Consider the following 19,617-nt stretch of genomic DNA (forward strand, 5'->3'; position numbering starts at 1 on the left):
ATATTAGAATTTAGCTCAGATATTCAGGACAGGAAATTTTTTCTAGATATTTAGCCCCTCAATCTTGGAACTAGTGATACTTTTAATTAACTAGGACTCAGGTGACTGATAAGGCCTGTGGGTCTCTTATTGTGGTAAATTTTCTATAGAAATGTAAATAAGTTTTCATTTTTTAAATATTTCAGCTTCATCAAGTGGAATTTCACCAAGTTTCTTGTTAATAAGGAAGGGAAACCAGTGAAACGATATGCACCCAACACAGAACCTTTTGTAAGTAAATTAAGTTTGTACTTAATTAAGTGCATTGGTATTGTGAATTAACACCAGCTCATATTGTACTACATGTATGTTTTGATATACCTATATAGCAATATTTATCGTGGCATGTGATAGAGGTAATGTCCTGAATTATTGACAAATATCTATATTACAAATCGCATTTTCCTCCATGAACCAACCAATTTCAGCACGCAACACAATCCGTTCATATTGACCATCATGAACTAGCGTGATTCACAGCATTTGCCTCAAATCCAAATCTGTTCATATTGACCATGAACAACTCAAAAGTGCTGTTCAATTCTTAATTATACTTGCATTAGATCCATACTATTAGTATATATCTATTTCCATGAACATGGCTAAGTGTAGAATCATTATACATATATTTCGTCAGTGCCCAATATTTTTGGATACATCTATCCCTTGGATGAAATACACAATTTATATACATGTACATAGAATTACATCTTTAATGAAGCTAGAATTTTGGCAATCTACAAAAATGTGCCCCCCCCCCCCCCACTCCAATTCCCCCAATTTAATGATTTCACAGTAATTTTGGGGGGTGGGGGGTTCATGATTTTTGAATACCAAATCTTCATAATTTCTTCAGTTTACACAATTTTTGAGAAAGAAAGCAAGAAAAGAATACGGACTTAAGTCATCTCAAGTCGGTGTTAATGATGAGTAAAGTATCATGTATGAAACTATGTAACAAAAATCAATATATGCACCCAGGGATGCATGAGCCGAGTTGCATGGGATACATTGTAAAGTCAGGAATGATGTGGCATATTTATAATTGTGAAGAACTAATTGTTGGATATAATGTAATAAATTCTTGTGAATACATTTTTAAAAGGAGTTTGGAGTTACACTTTTCGAGTTACTGTCCAGAAATCATATTTGTCTGAAGTTTTCAATCTATTTTCAGTCACTGTGACCTTGACCTTTGACCTTTTTTCTCCAAAATCAATAGGGGCCTTGCTTTGCTGGTATCCAACAATATATATATGTTTCATTTGATTCAAATTAAAAATTTTCGAGTTATCCTCCTGAAACCAAAATATTTTGGAATTTTAAATCTATTTTTGGTCACTGTGACCTTGACTTTTGACCTATTTTCTCCAAAATCAACATGGGTCTTCCTTACCTGGTACATAACAATAACTTTAAGTATCATTTGATTCGGATTTAAACTTTCTGAGTTACCATCCGGAAACCAAATTTTTCTGAAATTTTCATTCTATTTTCGGTCACTGTGACCTTGACCTTTGACCATTTTTCTCCAAAATTAATAGGGATCTTCCTTACCTAGTACCCAACAATATATCAAAGTTTCATTGGATTAGATTGTAAACTTTTTGAGTTATCATCTGGAAACCAATTGTTGACGCCCGCCTCACCAAACCAATAGCCAAGTTCAACTTCATTGCAACTCGGCTAAAAATTGATGTATTTTGAAAAGCAAAATCTCGGTATTTATGAATTATTATTACATTAAAATGTACTATGAAAATTCTTTGTTGGTTTAGTGAAAGTATTTTTGCTTGTTTTATTTTTCAGAGTATTGAGAAAGATTTCAACTCGTACTGGTGACAAAACAGAAACGTGTCATCTGTTTCGGGGAAAGTGAGTTCAAAATTCTAGAAACATTTATTTGGCAGTCTGAGGAAGAATTCATCCAAAAGTGGAGCATCATGTGATTCTGAGACTAGATGAAGGCCAACTCTAAAACCATGACACAATGGTGGAGGCAGCCTGATGCTTTTTTCGTGCAGTTTTTGTCTCACGAGTCGATGCATGTTTCAGCTAATCGAAAAATTCTTGAACACACTGCACTATGATTTTGAGCTCGCAAATCCTTCTGTTTAATTACAACTTGAGTCATATGGAAATTTATGTTGTATTTACTGGGTAGTCATGTATTGTAATGTTTATTAGGAAGTTCTATGTTTTCCCTAAAGTCAACTGTTTGCAGCATTTTAAGTTACATTTTGAACACTTTACATAATACAATAATTTTTGTTTTTGTATTATTATTTTTTTATCAGCATTGTATCACATCTTTTCTTCCATATATTGCTTGAACACTCAGAACAATTTCTATGAACAGAATAACTTTTGAACAGTACATTTACCAACCTTTTCAATTACTCTTCTCTATAGATACCTTGTATATTTCATGTATTCTTCCTTGTAAAAGTTCAGAAATAATAAGTGTGCTCTGAACTTATACCAGAATATTTCATTAAGAAATCATCCGAATGTTGTGAGCATGTTTAGATTACAGTGAGGTTTAGTGACCTTTATGTATATTGTTTAAAATGTATTCATGTGTTGTAGACATAACATATCAAGAAATTTCATGAAAAGCAAAATTTTCTGCTTGGAGTAAAAATATAATTTATTTGAACTTTCATTCTAAAATGGATGTTACATAAATGTGGAACTGTTAAAGCTTACTATTGTCTGCAGCACAGAATACACTTAGAAACATCAACAGCTTGTACAGGTATTTGATGAAAGACAATCCTGATGTTAAAGCTGTAGAGCATATTATTCCCATTGTATACAGATTACTTTATTTATGAATTTTGCTTTTATTAAACAAATAAAACTACTTGTGGATTTTTTTCCTGTTGAGAAATCACTTTACTGGCATATTGGTGTCTAAGTGCAAGAGAAATTCTGCCATAGATGGATCATGAATAGGAGAAAATGTTAACAGGACATGATGTCTTGTTGTTGCTACAGTTTATCTGGTAGCATGTTAGTTGTACCATTTGCAGATCCAAAAATTTTGTCAAAGGGGAAATCCATGTACACCCCCCCCCCCCCCCCCCCCCCCCCCCCCCCCCCCCCCCCCAATATTGAATATACAAAATATCTAATATTTATTATTTTTCAACTGAAACTGCATTAGAATGGTCAATAAGGTATTTTTAACCAATCTCTAGGGAGAGGTGTTTGGACTTTCAATAAATCCTCTAGATTTCAGCTTATACACCAGTCAGTTTGTGAGATTTTCAAAACAGGAGGTTCATTATTAAAGGGTTCACATGTTTTTGAAAAAAAATATTTTTCAGTTTTGATGTTAAACATTAAAAATATAACTCATTTGATTTAAAAGTGTACAACCAAAATTTGGACATTCTTAATGCTAAGATAGGAGCAATATTTTAGCCTCAACTCTGTGTAATATAAAGAAGACTTGAAACTTTTATGTTAACATAGTTCCACCCTCCTGTGACGCAATAAGATTTCGCAAAGTCAATGACAGAATTTGGCATAAAGGTCTTCTATATAAACTTGAAATATACGGAGTCAATGGACCTATGTTAGAATGGTTTGATAGTTATTCATAAGTAACCGAACTCAAAAAGTTATGTACAGAAATTCATTTTCTTCTGTGGGATATGTTAAAGCTGGAGTACCTCAAGGCTCGGTTCTTGGATCACTTGTTTTTGCTGTATGTGAATGATGTTGCTGAAAACATGATATCAGTTTGTAGATTATATGCAGACGACAACTCATTACAACAATGTTCATGTAATATTGGAGCAAACCTTAACCATAACCTAAAAATATTAGATGAATGGTCAAAGAAATGGTTACTGAAAATTAACCCACTAAAAACGAAAGCAGTTTTGTTTCATCTTAAAAACTATCAACAATATTGTAATTTTTGATAATTTGTCAAAAAAACTTGGATTACAACAGTTAAAGGATGCCAGTATTGTCCACATCTACAAGAGCAAAGGCGACCACCAGTCTTGCGACAATCACAGAAGCATTTCGGACGCCCCATTGCTGGAAAGATTCTGGCTCATGTACTGCTCAACCCTTACCTTCAACACTTTGACAAGGACTCCCAGAAAGTCATTGCAGCTTCCGCACAGACATGCTATTTGCTGTATGTCAACTCCAGGAAAATGCCAGGAGCACCACCGCGACCTTTACATGACTTTTGTTGATCTGACAGAGGCCTTTGACACAGTCAGCAGGAACATGGAGAAGTTTGGCTGCCCCAGCAAGTTTGTCACGCTTGTCTGCCCCAGCAAGTTTGTCATGCTTGTCTGCCCCAGCAAGTTTGTCATGGCTGTCCGCCCCAGCAAGTTTGTCACGCCTGTCCGTCCCAGCAAGTTTGTCACGCTTGTCTGCCCCAGCGAGTTTGTCATGCTTGTCCGCCCCAGCAAGTTTGTCGCGCTTGTCCGCCAGTTTCACGATGACATGATGGTAAAGGTACTGGATGACGGAGACAAGTCAGAATTAGCCTTCCCAGTGACAAATGGCATGAAACAAGGCTGTGTGCTTGCTCCAACCCTTTTCAGCATGATGATCTCGGCCATGCTGAATGATGCCTTCCAAGACTGTGAGGATGGAATTCCAATCAGACACTGAACAGATGGCAGGCTATTCAACCTCTGATGCCTGCAGGCTGTCACAAAGTTGAAAGAAACTGTTATCAGAGACTTTTTGTTCGCTGATGACTGTGCCTCAATACCAGCACAGACCAGATGATGCAGAATGAAATGGACTGCTTCTCATGTGCCTGTGATGACATTGGTCTTACCATCAGCACTAAAAAGACTGAGGTGATGTACCAGCCTGCCCCAGGCAAGCCATATCAGGAGCCTCACATCACAATCAAAGGGCAATGCAGGCAGTGGACAACTTCACCTATCTGGGCAGCACCCTTTCACGAGCGTAACCGTTGAATATCAATGTCGAGGCCAACAACAGTTCTGCGGCTTCTGCCTTTGGGAGATTGCGCAAGAACGTATGGGAGCGAAGAGGACTCGGCCTCACCACCAAGCTGAAAGTCTACTATGCAGTGGTAATCACCACCCTCCTATATGCAAGTGAATACTGCAAAACTCTGAAGATTTTATTGACAATATATATAAAAATCTGCAATCTTTAAACTGGAATCATTTTTAGCCGAGTTGCATAGCAGATCTCGGCTTTTAAATTGGCAAAGGATGGGTGTCCTGTAGGGCGGCGTCCACAATTAGCTTGTCCGGTCTCTAACTTTCATACTTTTTGGTGCATCTTTGTGAGATTTACATAACATGATCACATCGAAAAGAGGAAGGTTCCTATTTATTTTGAGGTCAAAAGGTCAAGGTCACTTTGTCACTAAATGCCATAGATTTGAGCTTGTCTAGTCTCTAACTTTCATACTACTTGGTGCGTCTTTGTCAGACTTGCATATTTTGATCACATCCAAAAGAGGAAGGTTCCTATTTAATTTGAGGTCAAAGGTCAAGGTCTCTTTTTCACTATATACTGTAGATTTGAGCTTGCCTCCAACTTTTATACATGTACTTGCTGGTGCATGTTTATCAGACTTCAAATCCTGATGACATTCAAGATTCATGTTACGTTTGAAAAAAAGGTCAATGTCATTATCACACTAAATACCTATTGCAGCCATTCAAAGCTTCATATTTATAAACTATATTAAATATGTGCATGTTTTTACTTCATGAATGCAAGTGTGCATAATTTTCCAAACTGTAACTCGACCATACGCATCTTTGATGCATTTTGGCGATTTTTTTTTGCGGTTCAGTTTCTCTTGATTTACATTTCGACAGCTATTGATCTTCAAAATGTTTGAAAAGTAATTGTAATGTATATAGATCGACATGTTTTCAAAGTGTATCAAAAACTATGTTTTAAAATAAAATGTTTCAATAAAATAAAATGTTTTACCTACTTACCGTACCTAATTTTGGGGGTAGTAAATTAGGAAACAAAAATATTTTATTTTGGCCTTGTAAGTAAAAAAAACCAACAAAAACTGACGATTGCAATTATTTTAATATTGGCAAAAAATATAAAACAGCAAAAAATCTTGCATACTTTCAGACAATAACTAAAAAACCAAAAGATGTGTTGACAAAATTTGTCTCTCATGCCCTAGGGTCTACCACTTCAAATATTGAATTCCTACCATCCACTGAGTGTATTGCAGCGACTGAACAGATAATTGGTTACTAGGTCCCCAGTTCAAATTGAGGGCATGTTAAATGTATGTGGTGGAATGGAATTGTAAGTTGTCTGTACATTTCAAAATAAAAATCATTTGAGCTGAAAGCTTTTGTTGGTATGAGAGTTATCTGTCAGACTGGAAGTTAAGATGGTATAAATCACCTGAACAGTTTGTGGGAGGTCCCAGGTTTGAGTCCAAATCCAGCCAACACTTTTCCTTTCCGGTTACATGTTTCTCTGCATTTAATCTATTCAATTTAGCAATTGCAAATTATGGAAGTACTATCTCTTATTCCATTAAAGACACCTGATAATTATTGTAGAAAATTCATCACTACCCACCATTTACCCGTACATTACACAGGAAACATATTGTATGCCTGTGCTAGACAAAATCAATGCCATTCAACACAAAAAGATTCCACTTCTGAATTATGTTCTACGTTATTACTAGTCATCCCACAGCCTCTCTTAGGCATCACTGTCCTTGGGTTCTGAAGTTTGTTCACTTTTTGAAATAGAGCTAGAGTGAAGTTTTCCTTTGTCCTTGAGATTAGCTGCCTGTCTCCAGTTTCTGTAGCCAATGAAGCCCCTGTCCTGGACTTCTTTTCTTCCAGTGTTGGTGATTATCTCCCCTGTGTCGTTGACAATTATTAACTTTGGCAAGGAATTCACATCAAACTTAGCACGAAGTGCTCTACAAAATAAAATAGAAAACATCAATAACTGTACTGATACTGGTTTTTGTAAATAGTTCTTTTAAAAATATGAAAAATGTTATAGACATTCTATACCTATAATTGAAAATAATGATCACAAAAACTTGAAATTAGAATATTGAAGTATGAATTTAGTAATAGTAAAGTCAGTAAATAGCTCCTTTGAGCTAATGTAACTGTTTCCTATAATATGCCCGACTTTAAATAAAGATTATTTGATTTTATATTGAGTCAGTTAGTATCCAAATAATAACCATTCTTCAACAAAGTCCTCCATGTTTAATGACTCTTTATAACACTGACAACACATTTATACTTACTCTCGGAGTGCCTTGTCATTGAAAGGAACTGCCAACCATTCACCATGGTGATCCATAAAGTACTCCTGCATCTTTTCTTCTGTCTTGTCGAAACTGATGAACACAATCTGGAATGGGCAGCGCTTCATTTGCAGTTCTTCATAAAGATCTTTCAACAAGGGAACGAATTCCTGACAAGGGGCACACCACCCGGCTGAGAAGAACAGTCCCACCACTGTGTTTTCTATTGATGGAAGTGCCTCTACAAGTCCACGGACTGGCTCATTTACCTGTACTTTTTTGGCACGATCCTTTTCCAAGACATAATTAAAATCCTCAGATTTTTCCTCCGCAGGCTCTGGTTCAATGAAGAACTCTTTTGTAATGAAGGACTTATCTTTTAATAATTCCTCAAATATATTTGTGCTTCCCTCCATATTCCTGATGTACATGTAACGATAATTGTTCAGTTACTGGAATCTTGCTTCATCTTGTCTTTTGCGAGGTGATCATCTAGGGGGAGAAGACTTCATGATAGTCGGTAAAATAATTATTGTATAAATATCCAGAAACACAAGTTAAATCTACAGGGCTTATTTTTGATGAGAAGGAAATTTTAAACCGCACTGCTCTCGACAATGGGATACCCGCAATTCAATCATCCGAAAAGGCCTAGGGGTCAGTACATCTAATGTGTTTAATATAGTTCAGATGGTTCATTAAACACGTCCTCGGTACACATTGTACTTAAAAACCCTATATCAGACCTTTCACACACATCTATGCTACAAGTTGTACACAAAGCGAAAAATGCTTCGAGGCCAGGTAGCCAGCAAGAAAGTTTATTTAGGGCGCGACGATTTTCAATAACCCGAGCCTAAATGTTTCGTTTCATGTGGTATAAAATGTATACAGCCCGGCGTACAAATAAACAAAATAAAATAAACCAACACACACACACAAAATATTAAGATAAATAGATCTATAAAGTTAATTTTCAAGTTTCAAAAATATCTTTCTCTTTATCTTTTTCTATTAAATATATAATTTCTTTGCGCAAAGTTTAACGCTCATTTCCCGCAACGTCAATGACGTAACATGATAAACAAGCATGTTTTGAAATTAAAGCAATAGAAACGGACGATGCGCATCTTCATTGTGAAAATATAAGAAAGCAGGATTTGTTCCAAACGAAGCAATTTCTTACTTCGAACACTTGGGACCCAAATTTATCCCCTTAGATCATGAAAACTTTAGAATCTGGAATGGAAAACAATTGGGAACTAATATCCACAATGCTTGAATCTGTAATCGACGAAAAGTAAGTGAAGTATGAAAAGACATAATCCAGATATTTCAATTATTCGGATGAATGTTTTAAAATTTTTACGAATTTTATTTTTGTTTAAATTCTGTTCCGACTTTTACATATGCATATTTTTAAAGGAGGAATAACACACCAGAGAAATTTGATATGGATGAAAAGTGGAGGATATAAATTGTACACTAATCTTTTGAAACTTTAAACTTTCAAATTTACTTTATTTGGTAATCTGAAAAAAATTTAAAACTCCTACTGGACTCTAAGATATTTGAAGATGTCACCAGTTCATTTGACGCGCTACAATTCAGTTTTAAAAGGATCTCTTCAAATAATAGTAATTGAATTATCAATAGCATTGATAACTATTATCATTGATAGCATTAATAATCATTCTATTAAATTTATGCGCACAATAATTGAATTGTTGCTCTCTTCAAATAAATTGATGATATCAACAATTGAATTGATGTGTGCTCTCTTTAATGCAAGGTGAAGATAACGAACAGTGATCAATCTCATAACTCCTATAAGCAATTCAAAATAGATAGTAGGGCAAACACGGACCCCTGGACAGACCAGGGGTGGGATCAGGTGCCTAGGAGGAGTAAGCATCCCCTGTTGATCGGTCACACCCGCCGTGAGCCCTATATCCTGATCAGGTAAACAGAGTTATCCGCAGTCAAAATCAGTGTGCCAAGAACGGCTTAACAATCGGTATGAAACACGTCAGACAGCATTTGACCCAATGATAGGTTGTATTGACGAACTAGATCGTTATAATTGTATCATTAACATATAGTCTTTAGAGAACCCCAAAAACGAGTACCAAGGCAAGGTAGGGGACCCCTTGGAATATCAGGGAATACCGCGCTCAGTTTGGGAATGTACAACGTCGGGTCTCCTGAGGGTGGGGTTACTTCTTCTATTCTTTTAATTATTAAATATGGGCGATGGAATAAAACAAAACTGATCTTAAGAGAGAAAACAATGCAGACTATCGTATAGGCACATCCACCTGACCACTGGATCACCCCCGAGCTATTTTTGTACCCCCCCCCCTCTCCATATTCTGTAGTTATAGAGTTGACCGCTGCTATACTAAATATTGTTAATCTGTACAGGTGTTTGACGTTTTAAATATGCATAATAAAACTCGAACTGTCTTTCTGGAATCAAACTATTCACAAGGTATATTACGCCGCCATCTTGCTTTTATTATCAACTGCATGGCTTGCAATTTTCAGTGAAAAGTACGGTTTAATATAATAACTGGACCCCTCTCGTCTAACAACAACTCTGTCAAGGTCGAATCGCTCGCATCGTCATGGTTAACTCGTAATAAAGTCCATTTATCGACAATAATCAACCGTCAGATATCGTCTAGTGTTTCTCATATGCATGAACTCGGACGTTTACAACGAACTGTGCTACTTTATAAGCTGACCTGTTTTTTGTATTCTTATGAGGCAGAACTTATTCAAAAGCTTCTATATGAGATGGAAAAATTTCTTGCTGTAATCTTTAACTCGACATTTTTAAAATTAAGTACATCGACGATGTTTTTTCTCACTTTTGACAATTTTTTTGCCTCGCATTTAAGGCCCCGAGGGTGCAGGAGTCCTAAAACTCCTTGTCCCAAAGTTGCTTCATACCAAATTTGAAACGAATTGGAAAAGTAATTTATCAAGAAGTTGATATGCACGATGCACAACGGGCGATGCACAATGGACCGAAACCAACAGCAATAGGTCACCCGAGTTACTCAGATGACCTAAAATGTAGACCAAATCACAGCTTGAACGTGTCCTTTGTGTTTGTAATGGTCTGTTGTGCTGGGCTTAATGGTCGCACCATAAAACATTTTAGATGATGCTTTAAAGACGTCTTCCAAAATTTAAGTCATTTAAGCGTTCTTGAACACTTTTAAAAAGAAACTAAAGCACGAATAACAAATACGTAGGTAGCCTAATTACCCCGTAAGTTCCCTAGCCCTTTTAAGGACCCTATATGGTACATATATGTAGCATGCATTGCTTTCTATCTGTAAACACCGACGTGATCTTTTTCTAAGGTTCTATGGGTTCATTTACATTTTTATTTATCCCTTGTTTAATTTTGTTTCAGAACGAGAGTTAAAAGTACATTTTGCTTCAAAATATACTTCAAATATAACGAAAAATACTCACCACGGTCAGCTATCCGTGGCCGAGTCATAAGTGCCCTTTCTAATATGCAATTCGTGAATGAATGCAGGTATTTATGGCATGTCATTTTAATATTTATTCCTCTTTAAAGATATCTCATAAATTTTATAAGATATCTTATAAAGGATATAAGATATATAGTATACAAGATATCTCATATACTTTATAAGATATCTTATTAACGGTTTTGATATAAGTTTATAAGATATCTCATATATTTTATAAGATATCTCATAATCTTTTTGAGATATCTTGTTTAATATACAATATATCTTATATAGTTTGTAGGATATCTTAGATATTTTATGAGATATCTCATATTTATAAGCTGTAAATTATATGAGATATCTTATAAAATTTATTAGATATCTTATCAAAAATAGAAGATATCTAATAAATTATATAACATTTTACGCAGATTTTATATTAGACTATTTATAAGCTATATAATAATGATGAATTATCGTCTATTTTGGAGTAGTTTGAGTTAAAATGGATATAACTTAACAACCAAATACTTTAGCTATATAATAAAAGGGTTATTGAACTTATATAGGTGAATATTGGCACTCGTTGGCTGTCAAAATGCACTCGCAAGCTCGTGCATTTTCACAGCCAACTCGTGCCAATATTCACCGATATAAGTTCAATAACCCTATATTATTATATAGCTTATAAATAGTCTAATATAAAATCTGCGTAAAATCTAGAGAATGTTAGCGTTCAATATCCTGAGAATTTATTGAACGCTAACTTTGCATTGCGTAAATTGTATACGCCCGAAACATTCCGAGTATGAGCGTTCAATATTGACGTTACCGTAACGACGTAAACAAGCCAAAATGTCAAACGACGGTCCTCCGAATCTGACAGAGCCGGTATTTGATATTTACTTAAGCAACATGTTTTACTGTACATAAATTATGATGTCCCCATTTACAAAATCAGTTTGCTTCATGCATTAATGACGGGTTAAATATTGAACAGTTAAGAAATGCATGCTGTTATTGCACACTGCCAATATTGATGAATTCTCGTTTATTTTGGAGTAGTTTGAGTGAAAAGGGATATAATTTAACAACTAAATACTTTAGCTATATAATAAAAGGGTTATTGAACTTATATAGGTGAATATTGGCACTCGTTGGCTGTCAAAATGCACTCGCAAGCTCGTGCATTTTTACAGCCAACTCGTGCCAATATTCAACAATATAAGTTCAATAACCCTATAATATCGCGTGCCACAGATATTGGTCTGCTTCGTCCATCTTCCACAACGGCTCTGGAATGACCAGACCATCACTGAGCTATTTGTAGATAATTAAGAGTAAATCTAATTTCAAGGGTGTATTCGTAATTTCTCATTTATTATTGAAATTGGAGTTCTGTGAAATTGAATTGTCAATCATGCATGATGTCATATTGAACGTAATAAAGTATAGTTATTTTCGAACAGATGTATGGAGCGCAAAATTAACATAAACTCAAATAATTGAAGATATCTTCAAGTATTTGAAGATATCATCAATTCATTTGATGCGCGCAACAATTTAATTAAAGATCTCTTCAAATAATTAATGATATCTTCAATTCTGAATTATTGCGCGCATTAACTGAATTGATGATGGCATTAATTCTTCAGCTGAATTGATGCGCGCTATAATGGAATTAATTATCTCTTCAAATGAATTAATGATATCAGCAACTGAATTGATGTGCGCTGCAATTCCATTGAAGAGAGCAATAATTGATATAATGCGCGCATTAAATCAATTGATGAGAGCAATAATTAAATTAATGCGCGCATTAATTCATTTGATGAGAGCAATAATGGATTTAATGCGCGCATTAATTCAATTATTGCTCTCTTCAATTGAATTAATGATATCTTTAATTCATTTGAAGAGAGCAATAATTCTTTTAAAGAGATCAACTATATAATTAAATATATCTTCAATTCAACATATCCACAACTGAATTAATGATCTCTTTAATTGAATTGTTGCTCTCTTTAAAAGAATCGATGCGCACATTAATTCCTTATACAAAAGCATTGCAAATAATTAAAGATATCTTCAACTGAATTAAGGAGATCATCAAATTATTTATACCGAGCTCTAAATTAATTATTGCGAGCAATATTTCTACGAAATTGATGCTCTCATCAATTATAATAATAATGATGATTGGTTTTATATAGCGCTTTTTCCAGCGTATGCTGCTTAAAGCGCTTTACAATGTATTATTACCCCGGGAGACCTCATATCAATCTAGAACTTCTTCAGCTCCTCCTATAGGAAGCATACAAGCGCTAGAGCACTAACATTCTAACAATATCTTTCACTGTCTATAGCCAGGTATCCCTTTTACACTTGGGTGGAGTGAGGAAATTCATGTAAATTGACTTCCCAAGGACACAACGTCGGCCCTGACGTGGCCAGGACTCGAACCCACGACCTTTCGGTCGAGAGTCTGACGGCCTAACCACTAGGCCATCGACGCCAATTGAATTGAAGAGAGCAATAATTGAATTAATGCGCGCATCAAATCTATTATTGCTCTCATCAATTCAATTGATGCTCTCATTAATTGAATTGAAGAGAGCAATAATTGAATTAATGCGCGCATTAAATCAATTATTGCTCTGCGCACATTAATTCAATTGATGAGAGCAATAATTGAATTTAAGCGAGCATAAATTCATTTGATGAGAGTAATAATTGATTTAATGCATACATTAATTCAACTAAAGAGCGCAATAATTGAATTGATGATATCTTCAAATAATTGAAGATATCTTCAATTATTTGAGTTTATGTTAATTTGGCGCTCCATACAGATGACAGGGTTATTTTTCTTCAATCGAGTGCAGCTAAGACTCTTTGAATATTGTTGTTTTCCTATATTTATATTTGTCCATGGACAACACATTCATGCATCTAAAGAATACACTCTTGAAAATACTGTATGGATTTTGGGAAATCACAGCCTTGACACGAATGTTATACAAGAACAGTATTTTCCCCTTTATGATCAGTCTCATAAGTTTCGATTACAATGAAATTTCCGGTTACTTTATTATGTGCCCTGGCACTAATGCTATTTTATATGAACAGTGCTTTTCTCTTGATCACTAGTCTCACCAATTTGGATTTATTTACTTGTTGGGGTTTTGTTAGATAGTTGTCTTTTGTTGGGCTTGAGTTGTTAAAATAATACATCTTGTATACATGTATGTTTTGTATAAAATTTCAGATTTCAAATCGGATCCTTGAGACATTCGCCTTACCCTTTACTTGGTGATGATGACAACAAGGTATGCAAGAATCTTAACTTTAACAAATGAATTTCTGAGTGTAAAGCTTATTCTGGACAGTCTATGACTGTCTTTGGGCGATAATGTTATCTTATATCAAGAAAAAAAACAGAACATGCGTTAGTTCTTGAGAATAAATGAAGCACCAAATTAACCCAAACTTATATAATTGAAGATATCTTTAATCATTTGAAGATATGAATTCATCGATGCGTGCATCAATTTGATTGATGAGAGCAATAAATGAATTAGTGATACTTATTACAGCAAATAACTGTTCATTTCTTATTTGAACACAATTTGAACTTGTTCAGTGGATATGTGAAAAATAAGCCGTTTATTATATTGTTGAAGGACGACCATGATCGTGAATTATTTTATTACAAGAAGATTAAAATGGACACATGCCACACATATGTGGCATGATAATAGACAGACAATTCTATGGAAAACAACTTCTTTAAGGGGTAATAATACACCAAAGATGAAAAGACAAAGTGGAGGATATGTACAATATTTTGAAATTGAAACCTTTCAGATTTACCTTTTTTAGTCAAAAACTGCAGTTTTAGTAGAAAGTAGTCTGGAAAAAAAACCCCACACTTCTGCTGGACTCGAACCCGAGATCTACAGTTAACACTTTAACCGACTGAGCTACCCAGTAACTAAGGCGACACATTTAAGTTTAAAAGAAATGCACATATATTGCTGATATTTATATTTTCATTCATGTTTTCAAAGGAAGTCATTACGATGTAGTATACCTCCGTAAAGAGCGTTACTTGTCCCTGCTCAGGAGGTGGAAAAGGATTTCTGTTCATGGAATAGGGACTTTGTTCGTGTCGTTTGGGAGACAGAAATTTTGTTGTGCAAGAACATATATCTCGCTGTCACCCAAAGACAGTCATACGGTAGAACCACTCAAACGGTATTGTCATATTTATATCAGCACTGATTACCTTTCTGTGCAGGTTTCAAGTGCTTACGCAGAAGATCTGAAAACTGTCGGATATGGTCGCATAGACTCACGAAAATATCCCAACTACAACAACACATTTGACCCCCGGCTGTAAGAATTGGTGAAAGTGAAACTATTAACAATACCTCGATTTTTTTTTCCTTCGCAATTATAATCCTTCTCGCTTCTAGACTCAGTTTACATTACCCTCCGCTGAAGTTCGGCGCAAGAATGGATTACTATCATTTTCTAAAACTTTGCAGGTGTTTCCAAGGTCTTGATGGTTGCATCTTCCAACACGCAGTTAAAGAAGACGACGACCTCACCAAAGCCAAACTGACAGAAAATGTCTTCTTAGCTCTGGATAACCCGTCTGCCGTCATGGATGACTATTTATTTGGTTACAGAGAGTATCTTAAAAACCTGACGAGTCTGCCTACGATTTACATGGGGTCGGGAGATGACCCAAGCGACACGGTTACCGATGACGGATCCGAGGAGTGCAAACGGCTTTTCCAGAGGATCCGGTCACAGTCCGTTAAATCCATATTTCCAAAGGAAAACAATGTCCCAAAATATCCCATTTCCAGAGAATTTAAAGAAGAGAAGATTAAAAGTGAATGCAAGCCTTCGACTCCTCACACTCAGCATCATAATCAATCTGATAAATCAGAACAGGACCAAATTTGTCTGTCACCAAGCGCAACGCACAGCAAAGAAAAAGTATCTGCAACGATTATCAAATGGGCAGAAGAAGGCAAAAGAATGAACGGCTGTTATTTAATCTCAAATGAACATGTACAAAAATCCCAGGTTCCGTCAGATTTATCGTCCAGCGGTTGTGAAAACACGTTTGTTGTTGGGACAACGACTCTGAAAGCTGAACATTTTACAGAGGACTCAAAAGAGAAAATTATTTCGCAGAATTCACCTTCACTGATCAAAGATGCATCGTCCAAGAATGGTAGACCAATTCTACAAAAGGAAGTTGAGAAACATTTGCAAGAGGCCATGGTGAAACACAGACCAGGAAAGATGTACAATGAAGAGTCCCCCGATAGTCACGTACCAGTTCAGAAGCCCAAAGTAGAAAAGCGACGAGAGCAACTGAAAGCTAAAAAACTAAAGGACTTGTCGGAAAAGCAACTTTCCCAGCCAGTAGTAGGGAAAAAGGCAACCCAAACGTCAAAAGACCATTGTACATTGAGCAATGCAAGGTAAGATCGGCTGGTCTTTGTATGCTAACTATTGTCATTGGGTCAAATGCTGTCTGACGTGTTTCATACCAACCGTTCTTTACACACTGATTCTGATTACGGATTATTCCGTTCAGAAATAGGACTCACGGCGGATGTGACCGGTCAACAGGGGATGCTTACTTCTCCTAGGCACCTAATCCCACCTCTGGTGTGTTCAGGGATCCGTGTTTGTCAAGCTCTTTAATTTTGTATTCCTTATAGGAGTTACAAGTTTGATCACTGTTCGTTATCTTCACCTTTTCATACTTTTGTTTAACTCGACATAACTACATACAGTTTAGATTTTTGAGAATCTGGAATTTTCCCCCCTCTTCATTCTCTTTATTATGAAGGACCGATATTACATTTTACTAAAGCACTTGTTATTTCTAAATATTCCAGCTGGGCTGAGAAGTTGTTTCACAACGTCACCAGTGAAAAGGAAGATTTTAAAGAACGGTATGATTTGACATGGTTCTTTTATAGAACACAAAACCAATATAAACATTCTTATTAACAAATACAGTAATACTGCTGAATTGTTATCGTGAAATGAATTAAACTGTGTTGAAGGAATTTCTAATTTAATTGTTGCTCTTTTTTTAATTGCTTAGAGCGTATTCCAAATAATAGATGTAAATTTTGCTCTTTTCAAATGTAAAGTGCACATAAAATCAAACGGATCGCTTTCGAAGTACATGTATTAAAAAAAACACTAGCTCAGCAAATTGACTGAAGGGTTCTCGAAGTCGGGTTGTAAATATCTGACTGATTACCTGGAGTTTCCTTCAAATAATAAGCGCTACAAACATTCTAAATAGTTTTATGTTTTGATTTAGTATCGAATTTGATGTTTTCATCATTTGAATTAGTTAGCGCTCTTACAAATATCTTTCTCTTGGAAAGTTTTACAAATCATTTAGACCTAGTTCTAACGCAAGATCGAACATGTATAGTATTAGAAACATCATATATAGGTTTATTGCACACATATTCCCATCTAATAGTATATTTTCGCTTTGTAGGAAATCGGGAAATGGCAAATCCGTGATGACGGAGAATGCGGCCACGACAATCACATCCAACCTGAGACCTACCTCGGAACCCTTCACACCGCCGTCCAGCATCACTCTGCAAACACAGAATACTGCTCCATTTCTTCAAGAGGTACACTTAAAATACAACAATTCGCCATTGACCATTTTGCTTAGTAGTTGATTTTAAAAGGTGTTTATGTACATGATGCAATTGTCAAAGTTTTTGTTTTGCTTTCCAGGAGTTCCAACCAAGACAGCATTCCCAGCACCTGACAACACCTGCACAAAGCAACAACTTCCTGTCCAGTGTCCAGCCTGCGCCGTACCAACAATTGCTTCCGCCACAGAGCATGTATAATGTTCCTATAAACATGCCGCCGCCACTAGTTCACAACTGGGTCCAGTTCAATGCACATCAGAATTTTCCAAGACCACAGGAATTTTTCCAAAATACAAAATGGTTCAATGACAACAGTAACACCCACCCCTTGGATTACCAACAGTCTCTGCAAAACCCGATCACTTTGAACCCAATCGACCAGTTTGTTCCTTCAGTCATACAAAATAACCAAACTTGTGGCCAGAACTATGGTTACAACCACGTGACTGGGAACTTACACTCTATAGGGAACGTTTTACAGTCCCACAACTCTATATCGAACGTTCCGCCGCAGTATACGTTCAGTCAACACCGATTCTCGCCGTCCATTTATCAACGGAATGACCCACCTCGGCATTTATACGGCTTTCGTGAATTCCGGAACAGCTTTCCCTACACTTACAAAAACAATTCAACTGACGACAACAACAACAACAACAACAACAACTCCCTGATGACTGATTTCGGCCATGATTGTCCTGACGTGGGAATGGATATTCCACGAATTCAGTTTCGTCGTAGTCGAAGCTGCGAAGAACTGGATTCAGAGGGTTCTAGAGTCAAACATAAGCCTAGAGCGATACGTTCTAACCTAATCAGAATCTATCCAAACAACGACTGACCTTATTGTCTAACCTAATCAGAATCTATCCAAACAACGACTGGACCTTATTGTCTAACCTAATCAGAATCTATCCAAACAACGACTGACCTTATTATCTAACCTAATCAGAATCTATCCAAACAACGACTGACCTTATTGTCTAACCTAATCAGAATCTATCCAAACGACGACTGGACCTTATTGTCTAACCTAATCAGAATCTATCCAAACAACGACTGACCTTATTGTCTAACCTAATCAGAATCTATCCAAACAACGACTGACCTTATTGTCTAATCTAATCAGAATCTATCCAAACGACGACTGGACCTTATTGTCTAACCTAATCAGAATCTTTCCAAACGACGACTGACCAATGTTTCCTGCTGATATTTTTATCTCTTGTTTACAGTCAACTTAAAAACTCCTAAATATGAATGTTCAGAGTTACATGCTGCATTTATTTTATTGTAAATTTATTAATGGAACAAACCCCCGATACAGGAGTATACCACAAGAAGAAAGACTTTAATACGGTAGTTCTGTCTTCGTGTGACTTATCAATATTTAATGGTTCAAATTAAGTAGATAAAGGGTATTAATTTCCACTTAATAATATGATTTTTAATTTAATCAATATTTTCATTAAATTGCAAATAAAAAACCACATTGAAACTGATTAAAATGACAAAATCTTAATTTCAACGGGTTCAAGAAACTGCTACTTTATGAATATATAAATAAATTAATTGTGGATATCGGGGGAATCGTGGTATAATACAAATACATTAGATAAAGCACCAGCGTAGGAGTAATTTCCCTTGACAACATTTTGTAAACAGAAATTGATTATTTGTAGAAAATATTAACCTTTTTCAGTTTCAAATACTTTACTAGATTTTTTTTATTATACCCATTGAAGAAAATTCCCCAAAAGATATATCTGCCATGCATAAAGTTTAATCAAAAATAGATTTTGCTAAAACTCACGACGTCACATGAGGGTGGAGCTACCTTAACGAAAATGAGAACGCGGGCGACCCTGCAAAGTGGTAGTATTCCTTCTCAACATGGTATACGATAAGATGGCAGTCCTGCAAGCACCACTGAGACCAAAACACGGGAGGTTGGGTTGAATACCCATCCCATTTTAAATGATCTTGTCCTTTTGCATTCACCCTGGATAATCTGTTGCATGTGTTGGAAACAATAGCAGCTTTGCAAGCCTGTGCATTTTAAGAGAACATCCCGGGTATC

The 19,617-nt window shown here is 35.8% G+C and overlaps 3 protein-coding genes across 4 annotated transcripts in view; 2 read left to right on the forward strand and 1 right to left on the reverse strand.

The window, feature by feature from the left end:
• The window catches only part of LOC125668418 (glutathione peroxidase-like), a 17,648-nt gene extending 14,743 nt beyond the window's left edge, over positions 1 to 2,905 (forward strand). For both annotated transcript variants that reach the window (XM_048902570.2, XM_048902571.2), the window contains exons 5-6: positions 186 to 270; positions 1,849 to 2,905. In XM_048902570.2, the coding sequence (XP_048758527.1) occupies positions 186 to 270; positions 1,849 to 1,881 (118 nt within the window). In that variant the 3' untranslated portion in view covers positions 1,882 to 2,905. The remainder of the gene's footprint in view (positions 1 to 185; positions 271 to 1,848) is intronic.
• A 3,187-nt stretch (positions 2,906 to 6,092) lies between these two features.
• On the reverse strand, positions 6,093 to 8,173 carry LOC125668417 (nucleoredoxin-like protein 2). Its single transcript, XM_048902569.2, has 2 exons — positions 7,322 to 8,173; positions 6,093 to 6,979 (listed from the first exon to the last, which is right to left on the reverse strand). Exons 1-2 carry the CDS (start codon positions 7,750 to 7,752, stop codon positions 6,754 to 6,756), a joined length of 657 nt encoding a protein of 218 aa, XP_048758526.1. The 5' UTR covers positions 7,753 to 8,173; the 3' UTR covers positions 6,093 to 6,753.
• A 371-nt stretch (positions 8,174 to 8,544) lies between these two features.
• On the forward strand, positions 8,545 to 18,771 carry LOC125669047 (uncharacterized). The gene is made up of 7 exons (XM_048903491.2): positions 8,545 to 8,621; positions 14,084 to 14,144; positions 15,116 to 15,213; positions 15,366 to 16,319; positions 16,743 to 16,799; positions 17,366 to 17,507; positions 17,617 to 18,771. The coding sequence occupies exons 1-7, from the start codon at positions 8,545 to 8,547 to the stop codon at positions 18,376 to 18,378; spliced, it is 2,151 nt and encodes a 716-aa protein (XP_048759448.1). The 3' UTR covers positions 18,379 to 18,771.
• The last annotated feature ends 846 nt before the right edge of the window (positions 18,772 to 19,617 follow it).

The sequence above is a fragment of the Ostrea edulis genome, chromosome 4, assembly GCF_947568905.1.
Source record: "Ostrea edulis chromosome 4, xbOstEdul1.1, whole genome shotgun sequence".
Classification (NCBI taxonomy): Eukaryota; Metazoa; Mollusca; class Bivalvia; order Ostreida; family Ostreidae; genus Ostrea; species Ostrea edulis.